This window comes from Haplochromis burtoni, unplaced genomic scaffold (assembly GCF_018398535.1).
Source record: "Haplochromis burtoni strain Fernald_Lab_line unplaced genomic scaffold, NCSU_Asbu1 Contig_609, whole genome shotgun sequence".
Taxonomy (NCBI): Eukaryota; Metazoa; Chordata; class Actinopteri; order Cichliformes; family Cichlidae; genus Haplochromis; species Haplochromis burtoni.
Window position 1 is genome coordinate 21,439 of NW_024582970.1, and position 23,304 is coordinate 44,742.

The 23,304-nt window shown below is 38.0% G+C and overlaps 2 protein-coding genes across 5 annotated transcripts; both read right to left on the minus strand.

The window, feature by feature from the left end:
- Positions 1 to 1,055: 1,055 nt before the first annotated feature.
- LOC102301328 (E3 ubiquitin-protein ligase TRIM39) lies at positions 1,056 to 10,317 on the minus strand. 4 transcript variants are annotated; one of them, XM_014329756.2, is made up of 14 exons: positions 10,223 to 10,317; positions 7,074 to 7,302; positions 6,697 to 6,884; positions 6,535 to 6,619; positions 6,363 to 6,445; positions 6,180 to 6,267; positions 6,014 to 6,102; positions 5,765 to 5,881; positions 5,143 to 5,238; positions 4,962 to 5,065; positions 4,760 to 4,868; positions 4,469 to 4,613; positions 4,359 to 4,385; positions 1,056 to 3,027 (listed from the first exon to the last, which is right to left on the minus strand). In XM_014329756.2, exons 2-14 carry the CDS (start codon positions 7,282 to 7,284, stop codon positions 2,483 to 2,485), a joined length of 1,887 nt encoding a protein of 628 aa, XP_014185242.1. In that variant the 5' UTR covers positions 7,285 to 7,302; positions 10,223 to 10,317; the 3' UTR covers positions 1,056 to 2,482. The 4 variants fall into 4 exon arrangements, with proteins under 4 accessions (XP_014185242.1, XP_042070706.1, XP_005948837.2 ...); XM_042214772.1 differs by lacking the exon at positions 10,223 to 10,317 and having other exon boundaries at positions 6,183 to 6,267; positions 7,074 to 8,514; XM_005948775.3 differs by lacking the exon at positions 10,223 to 10,317 and having other exon boundaries at positions 6,535 to 6,616; positions 7,074 to 8,513.
- A 4,569-nt stretch (positions 10,318 to 14,886) lies between these two features.
- Positions 14,887 to 23,280, minus strand: LOC102298412 (E3 ubiquitin-protein ligase TRIM21). Its single transcript, XM_005948765.3, has 11 exons — positions 23,065 to 23,280; positions 21,261 to 21,479; positions 21,074 to 21,165; positions 20,186 to 20,405; positions 19,888 to 19,979; positions 18,664 to 18,759; positions 18,463 to 18,566; positions 18,217 to 18,325; positions 17,925 to 18,066; positions 17,817 to 17,843; positions 14,887 to 17,163 (listed from the first exon to the last, which is right to left on the minus strand). The coding sequence occupies exons 1-11, from the start codon at positions 23,159 to 23,161 to the stop codon at positions 16,619 to 16,621; spliced, it is 1,743 nt and encodes a 580-aa protein (XP_005948827.1). The 5' UTR covers positions 23,162 to 23,280; the 3' UTR covers positions 14,887 to 16,618.
- Positions 23,281 to 23,304: the final 24 nt, after the last annotated feature.

Here is a 23,304-nt window from a genome sequence, read left to right on the forward strand (position 1 = left end):
CTGGAGTGGGACCCTCTGTCCAGAAGTCCAGTTGCAAAAAATCTGGGAGTGTTCTTTGATGGCAATTTTTTTATTTGAGAGAAACAAATAAATCCTGTTATTTATTTGGCTCAGGCTCCTTGCAAAAATTAAGAACATTTGGTCATCTGTTGACTTCAAGAAAGTGATTTATGCATTTATTTTATCCAAGTTGACTACTGTAATAGTCTTTATTTTGGTATCAGCCAGACTCTGCTCTCTCATCTTGTTCAGAATGCTGCAGCCCGACAGTTTACAGGCACTCTTAAACACAACCATATTTCCCCAATGTTTCTCATTCACATTGGCTTCCAGTATGTTATAGAATTGATTTTAAGAGTTCATTGCTTGTTTTTAAGTCTCTAAATGGACCCTCCTACCACTTTGATTTTTAAACTAAAAATACTCCAAATAGAATTCTTAGGTCAGCTGAAAAGTTTCCTAAACTGGAATAGTCTGCTTCTTCAAATTATTACCTCTCCAAAACTCAGCATTTGTAAACCTCGTCCAGAAACACATCTTTATTCCGTAGCTTTTAATTGTTAATGAGCCTTGTTTTGTTTTTTCTCTGTGTTTTAGTTTTACTTTTACAGCACTTTGGGAGACCTGTGTTGTTGTTAAATGTGCTTATAAATAAACTGATTGATTGACTGAAACTGACCATCATGAGAGTATTCCAAAGAGGACATGAAATATTTCCATCCATTATCCAGAACTCTCTTCTACATAGCACAAAACAACAATGAAGAATGTGTGCATCAAATTCACTAGTGGCATCTAGTGGACAAATAAGAAATGACAGTCTTGATGTCATTTCATTATTATTATTATTATTATTATTATTATTATTATTATTATTATTATTATTATTATTATTATTATTAATGATAATAGTTGATATTTTACGTTCTATTTATATATTATATTTTTTAAATCTAGTTCTAGATTTTAAAGATATCTACTTATCAAATATATTTGTGGTAACACCATGACAAAAAATGCAAAAAAAAAAAAAAGTTCCTAAATGATAGTCTCTTTAATTTCTGTCCATTTAATGTCATAAATTATATTACACACATCTTTTAAATGGCATACAGCGACTCCTGAAGACCACAATATAAGAAGTCTGAGTAGAAAAAGTACAAAATGAAACAAATGATTGAGCAGATTGAAATAGTTACAAAAAGGATCTGTAAAACTGAGCTACAAAGAGTAAGTAAGTAAACAGTTTGTTGATACAATAAGTGATGGACAATCAGCAAAAACACAACAAACAAGCAGAACTCGTAATCCATCCTTTGGTCAACTATTATAACAAACAGCATTTACAGTTAGAGCTGTGGGAAGGGGGTGCTGTATGTGTTTATACAGCGGTGGAGTGGACCACAGCTGTACACAGCAGAAAAGAATCAGCAGAGTCCAAATGTCACAGGCACAGAGATTTCAAGTATTCCAGTCTTGCAACTCTTAGGACAACAGTCAAAGCTTATTCGCACAAAGTTAACGTAATATTTTAAAGTCAACTTTCAACAACAGGGCCCCTGTGGCTTAGTTGCCAGAGCAAGCCATTTGCTAATGGTAAGGTTGGTGGTTTGATCCCTGGCTCCCCGTGTGTCATAGATCCTGAGTCCTGAATAACCCCCCGATCCCCCAAGGCTTGTAGTAAAAGTGAGTAGAAAAGCACATATATACACTTATATTATTTTCTTAAGGATTAATAAAGTATTCTGATTCCAATTCATACATACATCAGTCCATGTACAAGAAAGTCAAGTGCCCTGTTGCATCCAAGGGATTCATTTGAAATGACTTCCTGAAGTTCATCTAGGTGCATGATTTTAATGCTCCAAATAATTGGCTAATAGCTGATTTTGAAAAATGCACCACCTCTAGCTGGTGATCAATAAAAAAAAAAAAAAAAAAAAAAAGAAACAGGAATAGTGTCTAAAGTGTTTTAACAACTCCAGACCTCCTAGTTTCCAGTGTTCTGTTTTGCCCAGGTTAATAATTTTCTGTTATTTCATTGTTCATATTGTTTCTGTAAAATTTATACATTTCCAATGCTGTATGTATGACTTATTTTTTACTTTTCAAATGTTAAAAGTTAGAAAATATAGTACATAAAAGATAAAACTCTAAAATTGATGCCTCAGTCAGAGGATCTTTATTAATGCATGTTATAAGAAAAATGCTGAAATTTGACCGATCAAATGCCCGATGGGCAGGTGAGCAAACAGTTACTGCACACCGAATAGAAAATATGGTACGTAAAAACCTGAGTCAGGTGATCTTCATGCATGTTATAATGAAACATGTTGAAAAATTAAAAATGTTGAAATTTGGACAATCTTGGAAAATCTAAGAAAACTCATCAGAAAAAACATTAAACTGTTACTGCACACCTGGACACATATATTGCTTACCAGTGATGCATTCACTGCACCAGATCCAGTGCATGGGATTACTACTGTTTTTGCACAGCAGTGATAATCAAAGGATCGCTGTTTTTCTCATTTTGTTTCAGATGTGGACTGAAGTATGGAAGGATCTCACCACCGAACGAACACTCAGTAAATGAGTAGATGTGAGACTGAGATGTCACATCGTAAAAGGACACGAGACCTTCCTCATAATCTACAAACACCCCGACTTTCCGAGGTTTCTCTTTAACCGAAAGGCTCACAGGTGGTGTTGCCAGGGCTGCATATTTCTGGTCTTCATAATGTACAGTAGCCCAGTAACCGTTGTCAGGACTGATTGAGAGTGTCCCCTTGCGATTTGCGTCACGTCTCGCCACACCCAGATCCCACCCGGTCTTTTTGCTGACCTCCACCTCCCAGTATGCCCTGCCAGAGGACAGCCTGTTGAGCCCCAGGATACTTCCAAACATATTAAACCTCTGTGGAGAATCAGGATCTTTCGACATCTTTCCACCATCTCTCACTTTTTTCCCATTATCAGAAATTTCAAGGCTTTGGTGTGCGGTGGTGGGGTCCAGCTTCACGTCCACTGCAGTCAAAAGAACACAAGTGATTAAAAAAACAGAACCGTGTGGTGGGTAGAAGTGTGGAAGCATCACAAGAGTAATGGATAAACTACAATAGAAGACTCCCCTTACTTTATTTACTTTTTCTATTAAACATTTCAGCCAAAGCTGACCCAAACATGGTGGTAAGTATTGCTATGGAAACATTAGTAACAACAGGTTTGTCCTCAGTAAGAAATAATATTTGTATATGAAATCTTAAGGAGATGAGATATGAGCATGCATGATACCCTAACTGTTCCCTGAACTTTTTTTTCACATCTTCCTCCGGATAAAGCAATAAAGAGAGGTTTCACACTATCGACAAGCAGCTAGGCTAACAAAAGAGCATCAGGGCATTGTGTTCGCCATGCTGACCCCTTGAGGTCTTGTCATCATAACAAGTAAACACTACTTACTTATGTTAGCTAACTCACTATTTAATTTTTTCATTGGTAAATAAACAATATATTAATATTTTTTAGCTAATAACTGTGCTAATTTTCCAATATTTTATTCACATAACTCCTGAAATCTTACAGTACTGAATCACAGTGCATTGATTTTGTTGAGTTTGCTGCTCGCCAAGAGGTGTCAAATATCGTTCACGTGACAAAATTTGAGAGTAATAAAATGTGCCCGAGCTAACCGTGTTCATATCCTTAAAAATAATTATTCATGTTTTTCCATAGACCCTATTTTCAGGGGGGGAAGTGATTGCAGTTAAGTGAGCAGTTTTAGAAATATATAAGCAGACAAATTACTGTGGGGCGATTTGTTTCCACAGTGACGCAGTTACAGTTGAGGAGGAGAAACTTTATGCCTTTGTGTTTAAATAGGAAAAAACTGAAATAACAAAAATATGACTTGTGCTATACAAACTGTCTCCCTGCCCGATGACCAATCATCACCATCAGCTAGATAATGAGTGAAAGTAATCGCTACAGACGATGTTAAAACTCATCTTTGCCATTTGTTTCTTAAATAACTTTGAAAGAGTACATTAGAAAATTATGTTTTATTTTGGAAATCTACATATTAATTTTGTCTGCATCCAACTAAACCTTAACAAGACGAGTTCAATTCTGGAAAACAATAAGAGCTGAAGGCTTTTTTTATTTTGGAATTTGAGAGAATCCTGCTAAATTTCTATAAAGCTTTGGTTTTTATTTTAAAATTTCACAACTTTTAAAGCTTATTAATTTTCCATTACAAGACCTACTGCTGTTCATCAGTATGTATCTGTATTAAACATCAAAATGCAAAACAATCACATTTTTTCATTTAAATAAGGTTTTCATTTGGAAATACACACCTGCAAATTTTGTAATCCTCCTGAGTTCTGTGGAAACAAACATTTTAGTAAGTGGCAATAAATCAGAAAATACAGATTTTAATATAAGTATAACAAAATGATGGGCGCACCGATGGATGAGAGTTTTTCCAGTTCGTCGTGAATTTGCTTCATCATGGCTGAAGTCGTAGTTCTCAGTGTGCCAAATGAGAGTGAAGTGTCAACTTGTACATTTTTCCAGTCAGTAGATTCATTCAGGCCTGTTAGTGGCGAAACCTGTGTGTGCACACAGTAAACATCAGCGTATGACAAGATTAGATTTAATGAGTTTAACGAAACAGAATTGCCAAAGTGCAGAAATGCACTTTTATGCTGAGATGTTAAAAAGACCAGAAGATGGACTTCAGGTCCTCAAAGTTCACCTCCAAGTCTGGGTTTTTGGGTGCTTCAGCAATGGCCTTTTTGAGCACATCAATTTCTCTTTGCAGCTTCTGGATGATATCCTGAGCATCTCCTTTCACTTTCTGTCTCCTAAACAGTATTTAAGAGAGTAAAATGTACAGCTCTATAACAGCACACTGGCAATGTTCAGCTGCTCTCCACTGATAAACTAACAGTACCAACCTCTCCTCCAGAGGCTTAAGGGCTTTCTTTCGAGCATCTTCCACAACTCTGATAGCCTCTGAGAAGAAATGATTGACTTCCAACCATTCGGCATCCAGAGTACCCTGAAAAGAGAGTGGATGTGTTAAAGTAACATCAAAGCAAGAAACCAAACAAATGAAAAATAAATAAACATCCTTACCTTGCAGTCTATTTCCGATGATCTGACTTCAGCCATCTTGAGCTCTCTGATGTGAATTTTCTGCTGCAAATCAGATTTCATCTTTTCTTGTTTTGCCTTGAAAGAGGAAAAATGGCTCAGAGTCAAAAGTCTCATGATAGAAGGACACATCCTGGTCAAAAATGACTCCAAGGTTTCTCACAGCGTTACTGGAGGCCAAGGTAATGCCATCCAGAGTAAGAATCTGGTTAGATATGATATTTCTAAGATTTTCAGGGCCGAGTAAAATAACCTCAGTTTTATGTGAATTTAGAAGCAGAAATTTAGAGGCCATCCAGGTTTTTGTGTCTTTGCGATATTTCTGCAGTTTAACTAAATGTGGATACTAGGGAGGTTTAAAGCTAGAGGTGTGGTGGCTTTGACCAAAAGGTGGGCAAACACATGCAGCAGTAGCCTGTAACACTCTGTGAGGCTTTACTTCCACTACTATGAGTGTCTGAACTGGACCTCCAAGCAGTGTTTGTGCTGTTGGAACCTTTTGGAGCATTTTTAGAATTTCTTCAGTTTTAGTGATTGAAAATTCTACTAATTATTACACTGTTACTCAGAACCACTATTTTAACAACTATTAAAACTGCATTACCTTTTGTAGTTTTTTAGTCTTCTTCTCTTTCAGCCTGTCTATCTCCTTTTCTTTTTCTTCGGGGCAGATTGCTGCGTGCTGGGCTGCTTTCCCAGGAAGCTCCAAGAGTTGTACCACCTAAAATATGAAAGCAGTAAGTAATGAAATTAATCTTTATACAGTTTAACTCTTAGAAAAATTGTTTCACATTTATACTAAAACCATATTTTACATGCATCTGAATAACTGTACTTAAGAAATCTGCAGTACCTGCTGTCCACCAGTAGAGAAGTCCAGAGCTCGACGGGCTTTGTCTGAGCTCACGGTGCTTTGATGAGAGCGCTGAGGAGTCTCAAAGACTGCAGAGGAACAAGAGAGTTATTACCAAACAAAGCTGGCTTGAACTATCATCAGCTGTGAAGATTGTAATGCGTACATGATGTGTCTGTCTCCATCTTTGTGGTTGTGTTGTCTGTGTGATCACTGTGGTTGCTGAAGGTCTGTGACACAGACATGAACACAGACTGTAAAAGGAAAGTAGAAGTGGAGATTCAGTGGGTGTCACTTGACAAGTTGTCCTAACACTTCTTTGATATGTTTGAAAAGAAAATCTGTGTACCTGTGCACCAGAGCCTAAATCAAGCCCCTGATATGCGCCCATGTTTGAACCTGTTGGCACAGACTGTTGCTGAGTTTCAACCACTGTAACAAAAGAGGATTAATGGTTAAATTAAGCCACCTTGCTTTTTTGGAGTGTTGTCATTATGAACTAACTAAATTAAAATGCATACATGATTTAATTATCTCTACTGCAGAGGCTTGTCTGGCTGGAGAATCGATTTGGGGGATGAAGCTTGATGGCAGAAACATATTCTGCTGGAGAGAACAGATGTGATTATACAGTTCGATGCTAATCTAGTGTAATTTCTCATATTTTGGTGAAAAAGCCATACCTCCTCCTTGACTGAAGGACTGAAAATTGGTCTGCTGCACTTTTGATGAGATTCTTCTTGATGATTTCTCCAGAGTTGAACTTTGTTCTCCTCCAGTTGATTTTGTGTAGATCTCATCCCTCCCTGGAGATCTCCGAGGTCCTGATCAACTGTGATTCTGGGCCAGCTGTAGTAGCTTGCGTTTGAATCTGTTGTGTTTGTGTGACACATTAAGGAACGATTATTTTAACTCTTCCTGCATATTCTTTGTTTATTTTTTAGTAAATCATTCCTTAACAATGTGAGAATACACTGTAACGAACTGTCAAAGTGACAAATTTATCCTCTGCAGCTGCACAAAGTGTAACTAGGGGCAGCAGTACAATCAGCGCACTCACCAGACTTCACAGAATTCTTGAAAATATCCATAAATGGGTCTGTTAATTTGATCTGAGGACTCAGGATAGTCACTGTAGGAAGGTAACTGAATTGTTCATGTTCAGGGATCCTCATTCCCTTTGGTGTACATCCCATCTTTCCCTGGTGAACTCTGAGGCCCTGGTAACTTGTCGTTTTGGACCAGCCACAGTGGCAAACCTGAAGACTCATTTTGGATGAGTTGAGTATCTGAAGTAGACAGAAAAGGGTGTAAACAACAGGGAAACCAGTAAGAGTTCAATTATTAAAAATACATGCACTGTTTAGAAAATGTGGTTTTAGATTTTAGCTGGAATAATATGAGTAATGTGTGAATTATCAGTGAGGGTAGTTTATCACTAGTTTGCTTCAATAATTGATTTTAATGCTATTCTTTCCAAACAATTTGGTTATTATTGTTTGTCTTCTGCTAATGAAATTAAAAAAAATATTTTTTCTTTTCTCATGATCCTAGAGTTTTGAGTTTTGGGGTGTTTTGCAGGTTTTTAATTTATTTATCTGTATTACAGTTCTGTATTGTTGACATTCTGGCTTTTTTATGGTTCACATCTTAGTCCTGTTCTCAGTGTTTGTTGCCTCATGATTAATTTTGATAGTCCACGTATCAAGAGTGTTTTTTATTCAGTTTTGCTTCCCACTTCCCAGCCCGTTAGTCTGATTCCATTCAGCTGTGTTCCCTGGTGTTTTGCATCTCCCTGATTTCCTAGTATGTAAACAATGTCTGAGTCCTCCTTTGTTCTTTGTCATTTTCTCCCTCAAGGTGTGTTTCCTGTGTGGTTCCAGCTTGTCTTGTTAAAGGCTTGTTGTGTGTTCATAGTTTCTGCTATGGTGTATACTCTACACCGGCACTGTGTGGAACTTTTAGAAGAGTTTTTTTTTACTATTAAAAGTTGTGCTTTTCAGGTTAAAAGTAACCTTTCAAGGCATTACTGCATGATGTCCTGATGTCCTTATATCAAAAAGAAATGATGACCATATTGTTTTTGCCCCTCAGTTACCCATCATTTCTCTGTTCCACTTTACAAGACAGACATATAAAATACTAAGACAAATATATTACCCCTTATATATAAAAATACTTTTTTAAAAAAAAGTGAAACTGTCAAAAATTACACCTCGGACTCGCTTGTGTTGCACAGTGATTAGGCGCCCTCTAGTGGCACTGAATGTGCAACAAAAAAACCCACTGATATTACAGTTTTGTGTCTTAGTGTGGAGTGTTCATGTCAGTAAAGATATACATTAAAACTGTCACCATTCCACTGAGATTTTAAAAAACATTATCAAGCTACAACATGTATGTACTTATACATAATATTGAATAATTGAATTCAATTTTTATTTATATATCACAACAACAGTAGCCTCCAGACACTTTATATTGTAAGGTCTATATTATGAGGTGTAATAATACATACAGAAATCAATCATATGACCCCTACGAGCAAGCACTTTGGCGACAGTGGGAAGGAAAAACTCCCTTTTAACAGGAAGAAACCTCCCACAGAGCCAGGCTGGGGAAGGGTGGCCATCTGCCTAAATAAAGCATAAATGTGGTGAAATATCGATCCTATACATAACACATAAATGATAAAGCGTAAATGGTATAGCGCTTTTCTAGTCCCTAAGGACCCCAAAGCCCTTCACACTACATTCAGTTATTCACCCATTCACACACTGGTGATGGCAGCTACATTGTAGCCACAGCTGCCCTGGGGCGCACTGACAGAGGCGAGGCTGCCGGACACTGGCGCCACCGGGCCCTCTGACCACCACCAGTAGGCAAACATGGGGTTAGTATCTTGCCCAAGGATATTTGGCATGCAGCCAGAAGGCAGCCTGGGATCAAACCACCGACCTTCTGATTAGTGGCTGACCTGCTCTGCCACCTGCGCTACAGCCACATAAATGTAATTAGTGTTTTATTATTTTTAATAAACATTAAACATTCATTTTAAAACTCATCTCCCTTTCAAACTTTGACCACACATATAACACATGATTATAGGCAAACACTCACGCCCTGACATTTAATCTGTAGCTACTAGAAGGAGTTAAAATGACTCTCCAAGAGTAGTATTTGCATTTCAGGTTGGATTTGTTTATTCCTGTCATGGAAAGAAAAGCAGCCTAGTAGAAAAAAAGCTTAGCACACACACCGTGCAACCTGCGGTTTAATTTTATAGCCATGACAGATTACTTATCCTGAAAAGATCTGTGTAATTAACTGAAGTTTTGTTGTATAAGTTTGTGTGCATGTGCACAGATTCGGCGTATATAGGGTTTTTTCTGGGATTTCGCGCAACCCAGGAAAAAATAATTAATACATAATGGGCTTGGAGTGACAACATTATGAATGAAATGAGCTTTATTTGGAAGCACCCCCCCCCCTCGACAGGTTGTGTGTGAGACTTCAGCACAGCAGCAGCAGCAAGTAGGCGCTCCGAGGGCCCTCGCGCTCAATTTTCGAGTATATCTGTGTGATAGAATTTAGAAAACACATCGGTGCAAATTATAAGTCTGGTGTTTTTGTGTCCGTTGGTTTGTTTTTGTTTCGTGAGCTGGTTATTAGATACCGCTACACCGAGCCAGAGAATACCTCGCCGCCCCGCCCCTCTCCTCCCTGTGCAGCAAGCAACAGGCGCACCTCGCAAACGGAGGGCGCCCTTACTCGCCACAAATGGGCAATAGAAAACTGACTGGTACCCATGCAAGCACAAAAATGCGTTGGCAGCATTGGTGCCAGCAACTATTTTTGCCGATGCCCATAATCCCGCCCCCACCATGTCGCCTATATCAAAACCCCCAACTGTATAACGTTGTGTGCTGCACTCTACAAACTACGAGTTAACGAACAACTTTTTAGATTTTATTTCACATGCAAGATGACGTCACAGCATCTACACAAAATAAAATGCATATAAAACATATATATAATGCTTATAGTATTATACAAAGGAGTAATGATTTAATATTATCTGATTCTTCTACAAACAAGGCTTTCATTCATGCAGGCACGAGAGTGAGTGGGTCAGTGAGACTGTCGTGTTATTTTATCATGAAGCATTTCAAAAAGTTCAAAGTAACACCAAAGTGCAGAGCAGCCTACCTGCGCTCCTGCGTATCTCGATGCTCCTCTGTGAGATCTGCTGCTTTCTCCACACTCTGCTTCTCTCTAATAAAGATTCAGCAGTTTCAGTTTCCTTTCGGCAAAATCAATCCCGAAACTGTGAGGAGTTGCGACATATCACTGCGAAATACTTGGTTACTGGAAACGTCATGGAAAATAAATAAACAAATAAACGTCATGAGGAAAAAAAGGGAACAACGTTCATTCATTCTTTAAGAAAAACGAGAGAGAGAAAAAACAAATACAAACAGTTGACATATAGATGCTAAAATCTATTTTTGATACCTAAAGTGTAAAAGTGGAGGTGTTTGTCACACAGGTGGGGCTTTGTGTGCAAAGGACACTCCTCATTTAGCACGCAGGTCATTTAAAAAATGTTTTTTTAAGCTAAACACATAAAAGCGTCATATCCTCCTCACTGGACAATAAAGAAGAGAGAGGCAGAGAGATAGATGAGTTTATTTATTTTCCATTTCCAGCATGAAGCAAAAGCAATATGTGACAGCAGACTGGGACTGAATGATTTACCATTGACACCCGGGTAGAACCCCCGCACCTGCTTCAAACATGGCACTTAAAGAAAAAATATAATAAAAACAAATGCACATATACACAAACCAGTTCACAAAAAATACCACACCCATGTATACTGATGTCTAGCAGTGGCACCATGTTCTTCAACATGCAAACTGAGATAGGGGTGAAGTTCCCCAGTAAACAAACACTCTTTGGTTTGTAGAATGACACAAAACCTTCCTCGTAACTCAAAAAATCTCCAACGTTTGTGAGGTTTTCCTTTGGGCAAAGGAAGCAGATGGTTCTGTGAGGACTGTGCAGACTTTGTCATCTTTGTGCGAATCATTTTTGGGGTTTTGTGAGAGGTTCTCCTTATGGCTTGTGCTTGCTTTTATTACACCCAGATGCTTGTGTTGCTAACCTCCACCTCCCAGTAAGGTTTCCCAAGGATTTTCCAGTAAGATTTCCCCTTGCCTCTTGTTTTTGTACAGAGAAAGTGATCAGGCTTTTTCTTCATCTCCTGACACCAGCTGCACCGGATCTTCATCCTTTTTCACTCAGCAAACTCTTTCCTTGTGTTGGTCATTGCTGTGCAGGAAAAACAAAGTATGTGATCACAGGTGAAATAAGGGATTGTTTTCCCAGTGCAGGTTTAGAGTGTTTCATTTTGTGATAGCCATTGATCCATTTTTCAAATATTCTCTAAGGATATGACTTTTTAAGAAAGACACAAATATCTCTGCTTATTATTTGGCTAACAGCTTAAAATAGACATAGCATTTTATAATAAGTTAACAGCATTCCCACAAAGCACCCCTGCACACCAGCATTGCACTTAAATTATACTTTAATTAAGATATAATTATGATTTAATCACAAAAATATGACTGGCTCAGCATTACATGAATCAAATTTTTAAACTGATGTTGGAGTGAGAACATTGTTACAGGGAAAATGTGTCTGTCTGCAGATATTAACTAAACATCTGTATGTAGTACGAAATGGACATAATAATAATAAATATGCTAAAGTGAAAATAAACTTAACTGAAACTCAATACTCTTACAAACTAAATAGTTCCCAGAAATAAAAAGAATTAAGTAAAGCTTATTTAAGATGACTATGTTTGGACAACTTATTCATTGCACGTATACAGTACTAAGAACAACTTGATTTTAAGTTTCTGACTGTACAATACTAATTGTTTACTGACTGACAAACATTTTAAGTTCCACTAAATTAAAGAACAATTTGTGGTCATTTTTTAATCACATTTCTTTATTATCCTTGAAATTTCTAGTACAATACTTAAATTAATATAACACTGTATGCAAATAAAAAATAATTAACACCACTTCTTGTAATGGTGTTAAAATCAGCCCAACTTTTATTTTCAAATCCAAAACATACATCAGCCAACATGCTAGACGTTGTTCTGCTGAAAACCAAACAACATTGCCACTATTGTTATAATCTTACAATGAAACAAAGTCTCAGATTTAATTTCTGTAAAACTAAGTTTAGGCTTTCTACAACTTTGTTTTTCTAGTTACATTACTTATATTTTCAAAATAAAATTTAATTATTGTGTAGCCGCAGGTGCTTGTTTCCAGTCCAGGCATTACTGCCTGAATGACTGTCATGGATTTAGGTGATCCAAACGTAAGTGGAACACAAATGGGACAAATATGACATAGTGAGACAAAGGAGGAAGGAAACTAAATACACTGCACACAGGACAGGGACTACCAAAATAAAACAGGACACATGAGACATAGACTGAAACGTGGACTTGACACTGTGACTGGGTAAGAACAGACATGAGAACACAACTAACTTGAACACATGGAACACAGAGGAGGCACAGTAACAAAGCCTAAAGACTAGAAACTAACAAATCAAGCAGGGGAGAATTAAGGAAAATAGAAATACAAATAACAATGCCAAGAACAATGCTAAATCAAAAAATTATTCAAAAACAGAAACACATAAACACTGGGTCCCCAGACTCAGAGCAATGAAAAATTTGATCTGTGTTAGCTACAATAGGATTATCACTTGCCCCTGCATACACTTCAAAAATTTTATAGAGCCCATAAGCCAATGCTTCCTTCTCCACTATCGAGTAGTGTGGACCGCAGAAGCCACCACAGGCCTACAGGACTGTTTTGACAACACGGTTTGGGGTATATTTGCAGAAGGAACAGAATTGGAGGGCCACGCACCTCTCATACTCTCATACATACTGAGAGTGTAACAACAACAAAGACTGTTAAAGTGTTCTCATCACCATCTTCAACCTCTCACTGCTACAGTCTATTATACCATCCCGCTTTAAGTCAGCCACTCCAGTGCCCAAGAAGAACATGGTGAGCTGCCTGAATGACTATCGCCCAGTTGCATAAATGCTTTGAGAAACTTATCGGCGGCCTAACTCCCAGCAAATGGGTGATAGAAAACATGAGTACGAGCAATTTTTTTTACATTTTGTTTTGCCGATGCCCGTGACGCCCCCCACAACGATGCCGCCCCAGGCAACCGCCCGTGTCGCCCGTATCAAAAACCGCTACTGCCTGCATCTGAACACAGCCAGTAACCTTTTAACAAGTCAAATTTACTGACAAATTTTGCTGAGACTATCCCGTCCACACAGTCATTGACACGTGACAATGGAAAGAATGCATCTTTGTGACCTGGTTAACTTCACGACAATCGGTGCAGGGTTGAAAGGTCAGATCTGGTTTTTGTACAAGCAAGCATGGGGATGATCAATTTGAACATGAAGTTACGGCATTATTATCAACATGTACTTCACTTCAGACTTCAGTTGATCCTGTTTTTCCAGTGAAGTGTGATAGAAATGCTGCCAAACAGTCAACATCAATGCCATACCCAATTACTTGGGTAACCAAGGGGGTGTCAGAAAACAATTAGTGAAAAGAAAGTGTTAGCTTCTTCAATTCTTCCTTGTTAGACTCTGCTAAGTGTCCCAACAAAGCATCCAAGTTACTGAGCAACTCAGAGTTTTTCAGACATCCCTGTAAAATGGATGAACATTCCTCCCCAGTTTCGACCCTCCCACTAACCAACCCCTCTGAAAGAGCTGCCACAACAATTGATGTCACATCCTCTGCACCACATCCAGGAACATCATGGAGATTTAACAGGTTTACATTAAAAAGTTGTGATTTCCTTCTGCGTTCAAGAGTAGCAACCAGATAATTTTGATCTGACACCTGCTGCAGTACAGAATATGGACAAGTTAATAACAGGAAGCAGTACCAACACTTTGTCCCCTGAACTAAACTCAAGTGTTTCAGCTCTACAGTAAAACTGATTTTTCATCTGTGTTCAGTTGAACATTTGCCTGTTTTACAGCTTCATACAACCTCCTTCTAAAGCCATTAACATAGTCTGCCAGATTTACAGGAGGTGGGAGGGTCTTCCAGTCATCCTGTAAAACTGCTCCTGGACCCTGAACAGTGTGACCAAAAACCAATTCATATGGGCTGAACCCAGTACTACGTTGGGTGACTTCTTGCTAGCATGAGCCACGGCAGTCTCCCCTCCCAGTCAGGATCCAGTTCTGTATAATAAGCATACAACAAGAACATCAGGGTTTGATGGAATCTTTCAATAGCTCCCTGCCTTTGTGGATGGTTCTGAGGAGAACCTGCTACACGATAATAGAGGACCAGGTGAAGGGGAACTGTTTGATGAGAATCACAGGTCAGAATGAAGCTTATAATGGTTCAAGAAGCCTTATTCTAGTCACATCTGATCAAGCAAGATATCTAAAAAAATAACTATGAGAAAATTAGGTGAGTGTTTGTGACAGAAACAAATAAAAGTGCAGTAAAGTCAGAAGTGAATCATGTAAAGATAAACTGTGGTTATTGGGACACATTTCAACTCAAAGGAGATAAAAGCAGCATCACCCTGTTGTTACTGACACATTCACCTAAATGAGAAATAAATAATAATAATAATAATAATAATAATAATAATAATAATAATAATAATAATAATAATAATAATAATAATAATAATAATACATTATATGTATATGCCACAAATTTATTTGTGGTAACATCATGACAAAAAAATGCAAAACAAATGTTCCTAAATGACAATTTTATTCATTTCTGTACATCTGATGTCATAAAATATATTACACAAATCTATTAAATGGCATATAGTGACTCCTGAAGAACACAATGTAAGAAGTCTGACAAGCAAAACTACAAAATGAAACAAATGATTGAGCAGATTGAAATAGTTACAAAAAGGATCCGTAAAACAGAGCTACAAAGAGTAAGTAAGTAAGCATTTTGTTGACACAGTAAGTGATGGACAATCAGCCAAACACAACAAGAAGAACTCGTAATCCATCCTTTGTTATACAATTAAAACAAACAGCATTTATAGTCAGAGCCGTGGGAAGAGTGCTGAGGTGTCTCTGTGTGTGTATGTTTAGACACCTTTTTAGCACATGAAATTGGCATGATGCTGTACTTGTGGGGACCAATAGATCACTCAAGGGGTCAAAATGCCCAAAGCACCTAGGATTAGGTATTAATTTTTCGTGGTTATAAATAATTTTTGGTTTTTTTAATATGAAAATGAGTATGTGTGCGTGTATGGCGGTGGAAGGGATCACAGCTGTACACAGCAGAGTCCAAATGTCACAGGCACACAGAGATTTCAAGTACTCAAGTCTTGCAACTCTTAAGAAAGCAGACATTTGATGTAACCCTAATTGCACAAAGGTAACTTAACACTTTAGAGGCTCCTGTGGCTTAGTTGGTAAGCCAGGCCATCTGCTATTGGCATAGTTTGTGGTTTGATCCCTGGCTCCCCTGTGTGTCACAGATCCTGAGTCCTGAATTACCCCCAGTACCCCCAAGGCTTGTAGTGAGAAAGCAATCTGCTCAAAGTGAGTAGAAAAGCACATACACACACTTATATTATTTACTAAAGGATTCAAATTCATACATACACCAGTCCACGTACAACAAAGTCAAGTGTCCTGTTGCATTCAAGGGATTCATATCAAAATTACTTATTGTTACCTTTATCTAGGTGCATGATTTTAATGCTGCAAACGTGACATAGCACTCAGAGGTTTAGGCTGCAAATGTCCAAATAAGGGGCAGTGAAAAAATTGTTCAAAGAGTTTAAAATGTCTGTGAAGACATTTATCCGGGACACGTGAGTGAGTGAAGGAGACCAACAGTGGGATAATCCAAGAGCTTTCAGAGGAAGTTCCTCAGTCTGCTGGTTGTCTGCAATTTGTTTTATAAGGGATTAGAAGATAAATAAAACAAAACTTTAAAAAATAGTGTTTTCATGCTACTGTGATAGGAATTGGCTAAAAGCTGATTTTGAAAAATGCACCAGCTCCAGTTACTGGTGATCAGTACGCAACATCATTTGATCATAATATGTCCTAATGTTTTTTCTTAAAGAAACAGGAATAGTGTCTAAAGTGTTTTAACAGCTTTATCTTTAGAAGAGATTTTGTCATTTCTGTCTTTTGCAAAAGGTGTTTCAACACGCATGCTAACAATTGTTTCTGTAAATTCATACATTTGCACTGCTGTATGTAAGACTTAGTTTATACTTTTCAAATGAAAATAAAAGTGAGAAAATATAGTACATAAAAACCTGAGTCAGGAGATCTTCATCAATGCATGTTATAATGAATAATGTTGAAAATTGGGCAAGCAAATGCCTGGTAGAGAGGTAAGAAAACTCTGTTTAAACACAGAAAAAACATTAAACTGTTACTGCACACCTGGACACATATATTGCTTACCAGTGATGCATTCACTGCACCAGATCCAGTGCATGTGATTACTACTGTTTTTGCACAGCAGTGATAATCAAAGGATCGCTGTTTTTCTCATTTTGTTTCAGATGTGGACTGAAGTATGGAAGGATCTCACCACCGAACGAACACTCAGTAAATGAGTAGATGTGAGACTGAGACGTCAAATCGTAAAAGGACACGAGACCTTCCTCATAATCTACAAACACCCCGACTTTCTGAGGTTTCCTTTTAGGTGAAAGGCTCACTGGTGGTGTCGTCAAGGCTGCATATTTCTGATCTTCATAATGTACAACAACCCAGTAACCATTGTCAGGACTGATTGAGAGTTTCCCCTTGCGGTTTGCGTCACGTCTCGCCACACCCAGATCCCACCCGGGCTTATTCCTGACCTCCACCTCCCAGTATGCCCTGCCAGAGGACAGCCTGTTGAGCCCCAGGACACTTCCAAATACATCAAACCTCTGCAGAGAGTCAGGATCTGTCGACATATTTCCACTATCTTTCACTTTTTTCCCATTATCAGAAATTTCAAGTCTTTGGTGTGCGGTGGTGGGGTCCAGCTTCACGTCCACTGCATTCAAAAGAACACAAGTGATTAAAAAGATGATTTTATTGTTACAGTATGACCAGAACGAGATCATCAACAGAAAAAATATAACTCATGTCATACAGTTTCAACATCTCACCAGCTACTTATATTAACTGGATAAAAAGATAACAAGTGAGAAAATATTAAAATTGGTTATCTTAAAATGATCTTTGCCATTGTTTTCTAAATGACCTTTGAATACTACATAAGAAAATTAGATTTTAGTTTAGTAAACTACATATGAATTTTCATATCTAACAAAAACTTAGCAAGAAGACTCCAATTCTGGACAATAAAAGCTTTTATTACATCTAATACATCACAAGAGGTTTTTATTTTAAATGCCGGAGTTTAAAGAATCTAAATACCTATACTGTAAGTATCATGGGGATTTTATTTTGAAATCAGTTATAACTTAGGTCAAACATGATAATTTCCCAAAGGATTTTTTCCAATAAGAAACTGAGGATCCATCCTTTCAACATTTGAGCCGCACCTGTTTCCTTCTGTTAGTGTCAACATCTGGGACTTGTCTGTTGTCCATCAGTGTGTGTCTTGTGTGTATTTACAATGAAAATGTGGAACAATTGCCATTTCTTTCTATTTTAATACTGTTTTTAATTTGACATACACACCTGCAAATATAGGAATCCTCTTGAATTCTGTGGACGTAGAAATCTGAGTAAGATGCTGTATATCAAGTATAGATTTGAACACAAGTCATGATGAATCAAAAGACTCACCAATGGGTGAGAGTTTATCCAGTTCCTTGTTAATTTGCTTCATCATGGTTGAAGTCGTAGCTCTCAGTGTGCCGAAGGACAGTGAAGTGTCAACATGTACATTTTTCCAGTTAGAGTCATTCAGGCCTGCTAGAGGAGAAACCTGTATATGTGTGGAGACATCATTAAATGTAATGATTTTAAATGAAGCAGAACTGCCACAGAATAGAAATTAAATGTTTCCTCTTTTAAGTGCTTTTATGCTCCAGTATTAAAAAGACCAGAAGATGGACTTCAGGACCTTGTGGCTCACCTCCAAGTCTGGGTTTTTGATTGACTCATCAATGGCCTTTTTGAGCACATCAATTTCTCTCTGAAGCTTCTGGAGGAGATCGCGAGTGTCTCTTTTTACTTTCCGTCTCCTAGAGTGTGCACAGGAGAGCCTGTTTTATTCAAATGTACTGCACCATAGCAACACAAAGGATCTCCGTGGTGATGTTAAGCTGTTCCTCACTGATGAACTAAGAGACTAACTGCAACATAATCTCACAGGACCAACCTTTCCTCCAGAGGCTGAAGGGCTTTCTGCCGAGCATCCTCCACAACTTTTATTATGTCTGAGAAGAAATCGTTGACTTCCAGCCACTCTGCATCCAAACTAGCCTGAAAGTCGTCAAACAGAGTGGAGGATTTAGAGCAAAGATATTAAAGCAAACAAAACAACAAAACAAAAAAATCAAACATATGTTACAGTCTTTACCTTGCAGTCTGTTACTGATGATCTGACTTCTGCCATTTTATGCTCTCTGATATGAATTTGTTGCTGTAAATGAGCTTTCAGTTTTTCTTGTTTAGCCTTGAAAGAGGACAAAGGACACGTATAATATTTACAAGTTATAATGAGATTTTAAAAAAAGAGAGTCGACTGTTATGCTGAGATTTGCTGGCACAAGAGTTTTGTGTTTTTCAGGTTTGCGAGCATTTTTTTTTTTTTTTGCCTGTATTTGTATAGCGCTTTTAAAAGAGTTCCTGCTTTGAGCTTGTACCAGAGATGATAGCACACATGAAGCATGTCACTGGACACTGCAAATGTTAATATAATGGTGGATAAACAATCCAATTATTAATCAACCTGGAGAACTGATTAATATTGGGCTGGAAAATGAATTCTCATAAACAGCAGTTCCTCTAGTGGCCACTGGAGGATGGCTCCGAAAGTGATTCAGTCCCAACAGACTCTAGTGTCAAAATGTCAGGCTAAATAGGATTAAAATACATGTTTAAAACCAGGTACAAAACTACAATAGTTGCCCCCTTCCTAACAGTTTTACTGTCAAAAAATTGGCTATATGATCTATCTATGTGGATATTAATAAATGCCTAAAGTTAGGGGTGTGGTGGCTTTGACTGAGCTGTATGCAAACACAGAGCTTTCTGTTTAAGACTGATTGCTGCTTACTGAGCTGTGAGCTGTGCCAACCATAAGCTACAACAAGAGCAACAGAGCGCAAGGGTCAACTTTGACCTTACGCTCAAACAAAGAAGGTCAAGGTAAAATGCTTAGTCATCCTAGGTGCTCATGTCCTCCAAGGCCTATTGTAGTGAAGTTCTGTTCACCAAAATGAAATCGGCTGGAGCTGTTATTGGTATCAAACATCACACAAAATTTGAAAATGATATTGAAAACTAACATCTTGCTAAGAAACAGAAAGACAGGCAGACAAACAAACAAATGGAACTCGTTACATTCTCTTTACCTTTGGAGGAAGAATGAAACTAATGTTTACGTAGTTTTACTTTGAAGTCAGCAATGAATCTGTTGAACGATGCAGCCAAAGGCCTGTTAAATTCTTAGCAAATGAGCAAAATGATGCCTTTGGCCACCTTGTGCTCTTTATGAGGAGATTTATTTTGGCTCCATAATGTATAGTATGGGTCCATTTTACATGCATCTGAATGGTCGTCCTTAAGAAATATGCAGTACCTGCTGTCCACCAATAGAAAAGTCCAGAACTCGGCGAGCTCTGGAATCTTCAAGTTCAGTAGTTAGACGAGAGCGATGTGGAGTCTCAAAGACTGTAGAGAAAGAAGACTGTCACTGTAAACTGTTCTATGCCTGTTATCAGTTATAAATGGTTTAAGCGTGATGTTGGGGTCACTATACTGCTAAAATACATAAAATGCTGAAATACATCAACAACTGGGATGATAACAGCAGTTTTAGTGAGGACATTTTTCCTGGTCCTACATCAGCACAAATGCTGTACCATCGATGCGCTCACCAAAACTCTTTAAGTCATCCACAAAAGGCTCTTCTATTTTGATTTGAGGTTCATTGTAGCTCAGTTTATGAGAGAAATTGGATTGTTCGCTTTGAGGGATCCTCATTCCCTTTGGCGTGCATCCCATCATTCCCTGGTGAACTCTCAAGCCGTGGTAAGTTGTATATTTGGTCCAACCGCAGTGGCAAACCTGAACGTTCATGTTGGATAAGTTGGGTGTCTGCAACAGAATATTGTCAACATATTTGTCAGTAAAGCAAAAATGAGCGGTGTATGATTTAAGGATGTAGTTCGTGTCTAATTTAGTTTAACAACATCCTTACCTCTATGTCTATCTTTCCCTAAATTTCACCACACCTCTGCACTCCTCTGGTAAGCAGTTTCTATTTCATCTGTTTCTTTTCATTTTTGTAGGCAGGCGATCAATAAAACTTAAATTAAGAGCTTTATCATTTCTATTTATTTTTTGTGACCATAGTAGTCGTGGTATAGACTGCATACTGGCTGTATTTAAAACCGTCAGAAAAGTAAGTGTTGTTCCGAATTATTTGAAGTATCGTGCTTTTGTTAACATTTTGAACCAAACTCAGAATGTGATACTAAAGGTACAGTAGTTGAATGGGTTTAATAAGGGTTTCAGGTTACATACTCTTTACCTTTGGAGGAAGAATAAAACTAATGTTTATATAGTTTTACTTTGAATTCAGGAATTAATCTGTTGAACAATGCAGGCAAAAGGCCTGTAAATTCTTAGCAAACTGGCGAAGTGATGCTTTCGGCCACCTTGTGCTCTTTATGAGGAGCTTTATTTTGGCTTCATAATGTATACTTCTGTGTAAGTCCATTTTACATACATCTGAATGGTCGTCCTTAAGAAATATGCAGTACCTGCTGTCCACCGACAGAAGATTGCAGATAATTACGAGCTCTCGAATCTTCAAGTTCAGTAGTTTGACGAGCGCGCTGTGGAGTCTCAAACACTGTAGAGAAAGAAGACAGTCACTGTAAACTGGGATGATAACCGAAGTTTTAGTGAGGATATTTCTCCTGGTCCTACATCAGCACAAACACTCACCAGAACTCTTGAAGTAATCCACAAAAGGCTCTTCTATTTTGATTTGAGGTTCATTGTAGCTCGGTTTATGGGAGAACCTGGATTGTTCACTTTGAGGGATCCTCATTCCCTTTGGCGTGCATCCCTTCAATCCCTGGTGAACTCTCAAGCCGTGGTAAGTTGTACATTTGGTCCAACCGCAGTGGCAAACCTGAACGTTCATGTTGATAAGTTGGGTGTCTGTAAAAAAAATATTATCAACATATTTGTCAGTAAAGCAAAAATGAGCAGTGTATGATTTAATGATGTCTAATTTACTTTAACATCATCAACTCTATGTCTATCTTTCCCTAAATTTCACCACACCTCCACATCCTCTGGCAAGAAGTTTTTCTTTCATCTGTTTTCTTATTACTGTTTCTTTTCATTCAATAGCCAGGTGATCAATAAAACTTCAATTGAGAGCTTTATCATTTTTATTTTTATTTTGCGTGTGACCATAGTAGTCGTGGTACAGACTGCATACTGGCTGTGTTTAAAACTTTTCGAAATGTAAGTATTCTTCCAGATTATTTCAAGTATTGTGCTTTTCTTAACATTAGGAACCAAACTACTTGTACAGTAGTTTACTGGGTTTAATACGGGTTTCAGGTTAAAAATAGCTTTTTCGGTGCAATGCTGTCATAGTTACTAACACAGATGTCCTTATATCAGAAATACATATCCATATGAGATTAATGAGATATTTATTTATTTCTCTAGCCAAATGAAAACAGGAAGTTAAAGAGTTCTGTCTCAGTAAGATTACATTGTGATTACATCAAGAGTGACCTGGGCTTAAGATTAAACAACATGCAACATGATTGACCTAACATGTCTGTGTACTGTGGGAGGAAATACCCACCCGGGCACAGGGAGAACATGCAAACGCCACACTGTCCCCAGCCTGAATTCAAATCTAAGACCCTTACACAGTGCGACAAAAGTACTATTCAGTGGTTCATGTGTAACAGTGACTGTTACACATGAACCGTTTGGAGTTGTGTTGCATAAGTTTGTGTCTAATCCCAATCAACTTGGTGTAGGAGAAAAAATGAATGTTTATGTGTGGTTATAGTGTACATGATGTTTAGTCAAATATAAATGTACAAAGACATGGGTCATGTACATAACACGGGGATCTACATAAATGCAATTAGTAATTAGTTTTATTGATGCAGGTCACCATAAAACATTAATTTATGGTTATATCATGTCTCTTTATATAAACCCATACATAAATCTACCGTTCAGTGTTTGACCATGCGTGAAGAAGGGGGAAGTGACATTTTCCTTTGCACAGCACAAACACTCACACCATGTCTGCTCTGGACTAGAAGGAGTTAAAATGACTCTCCAAGAGCAGTATTTGTATTTCAGGTTGGATTTGTTTATTCCTGCCATGGAAAGAAAAGCAGCCTAGTGGAAAAAAGTAGTTTGAGCACACACCCCGCAGTGCAGGTTGTAACAGCTTCCTTATCTTCAAACGATCGACGTGTAATTAACTGGAGTTAAGTTTGTGCCTATATAACGTTGTGTGCTGCACTCTGCAAACTATCAGTTAACATCAACTTGTTAGATTTTAATTCACACACAAGATGACTTCACAGTATCTACACAAAATAAAATTCATATAATATATAATATTATACGAAGTCGTAATATTTTAATATTATCTGATTCTCCTTCACTCATGCAGGCACGAGAGGGAGTGTTAGTGAGATTGTCAGGTTATTTTGTCATGAGACTTTTCAAAAAGTAAACACCAAAGTGCTGAGCAGCCTACCTGCTCCCTCGTATGTCTCGATCCTCGGCTGTGCGATCTGCTGTTGTCTCCAAACTTTGCTCCTCTCTGGTTCAGTTTCAGTTTCGTTTTTTTCCATATTAATCCCGAAACCAGCCCTTTAAATTCAACTGTAAGGAGTTGCGACACGTCACTACGAAATACTCGGTTACTGGAAACGTCATGGAAAAGAAACAAACACACAAACGTCATGAGATTAAAAAAAAAAGGAGGGGGGGGGGG

Coding starts and splice junctions, on each gene's coding strand:
- LOC102301328 (XM_014329756.2), bottom strand. CDS start 7,284: ATGAGTCTTCAGGTTTGCCACTGTGGCTGGTCCAAAACGACAAGTTAC. Junction 6,620..6,696: donor GTCCTTCAGTCAAGGAGGAG/GTATGGCTTTTT, acceptor TGTTCTCTCCAG/CAGAATATGTTTCTGCCATC. Junction 5,239..5,764: donor AGACTAAAAAACTACAAAAG/GTAATGCAGTTT, acceptor TCCTCTTTCAAG/GCAAAACAAGAAAAGATGAA.
- LOC102298412 (XM_005948765.3), bottom strand. CDS start 23,161: ATGGAAAAAAACGAAACTGAAACTGAACCAGAGAGGAGCAAAGTTTGG. Junction 21,480..23,064: donor CGAGACATACGAGGGAGCAG/GTAGGCTGCTCA, acceptor TTTTTTTTACAG/ACACCCAACTTATCAACATG. Junction 18,760..19,887: donor TTTCTATTGGTGGACAGCAG/GTACTGCATATT, acceptor TCCTCTTTCAAG/GCTAAACAAGAAAAACTGAA.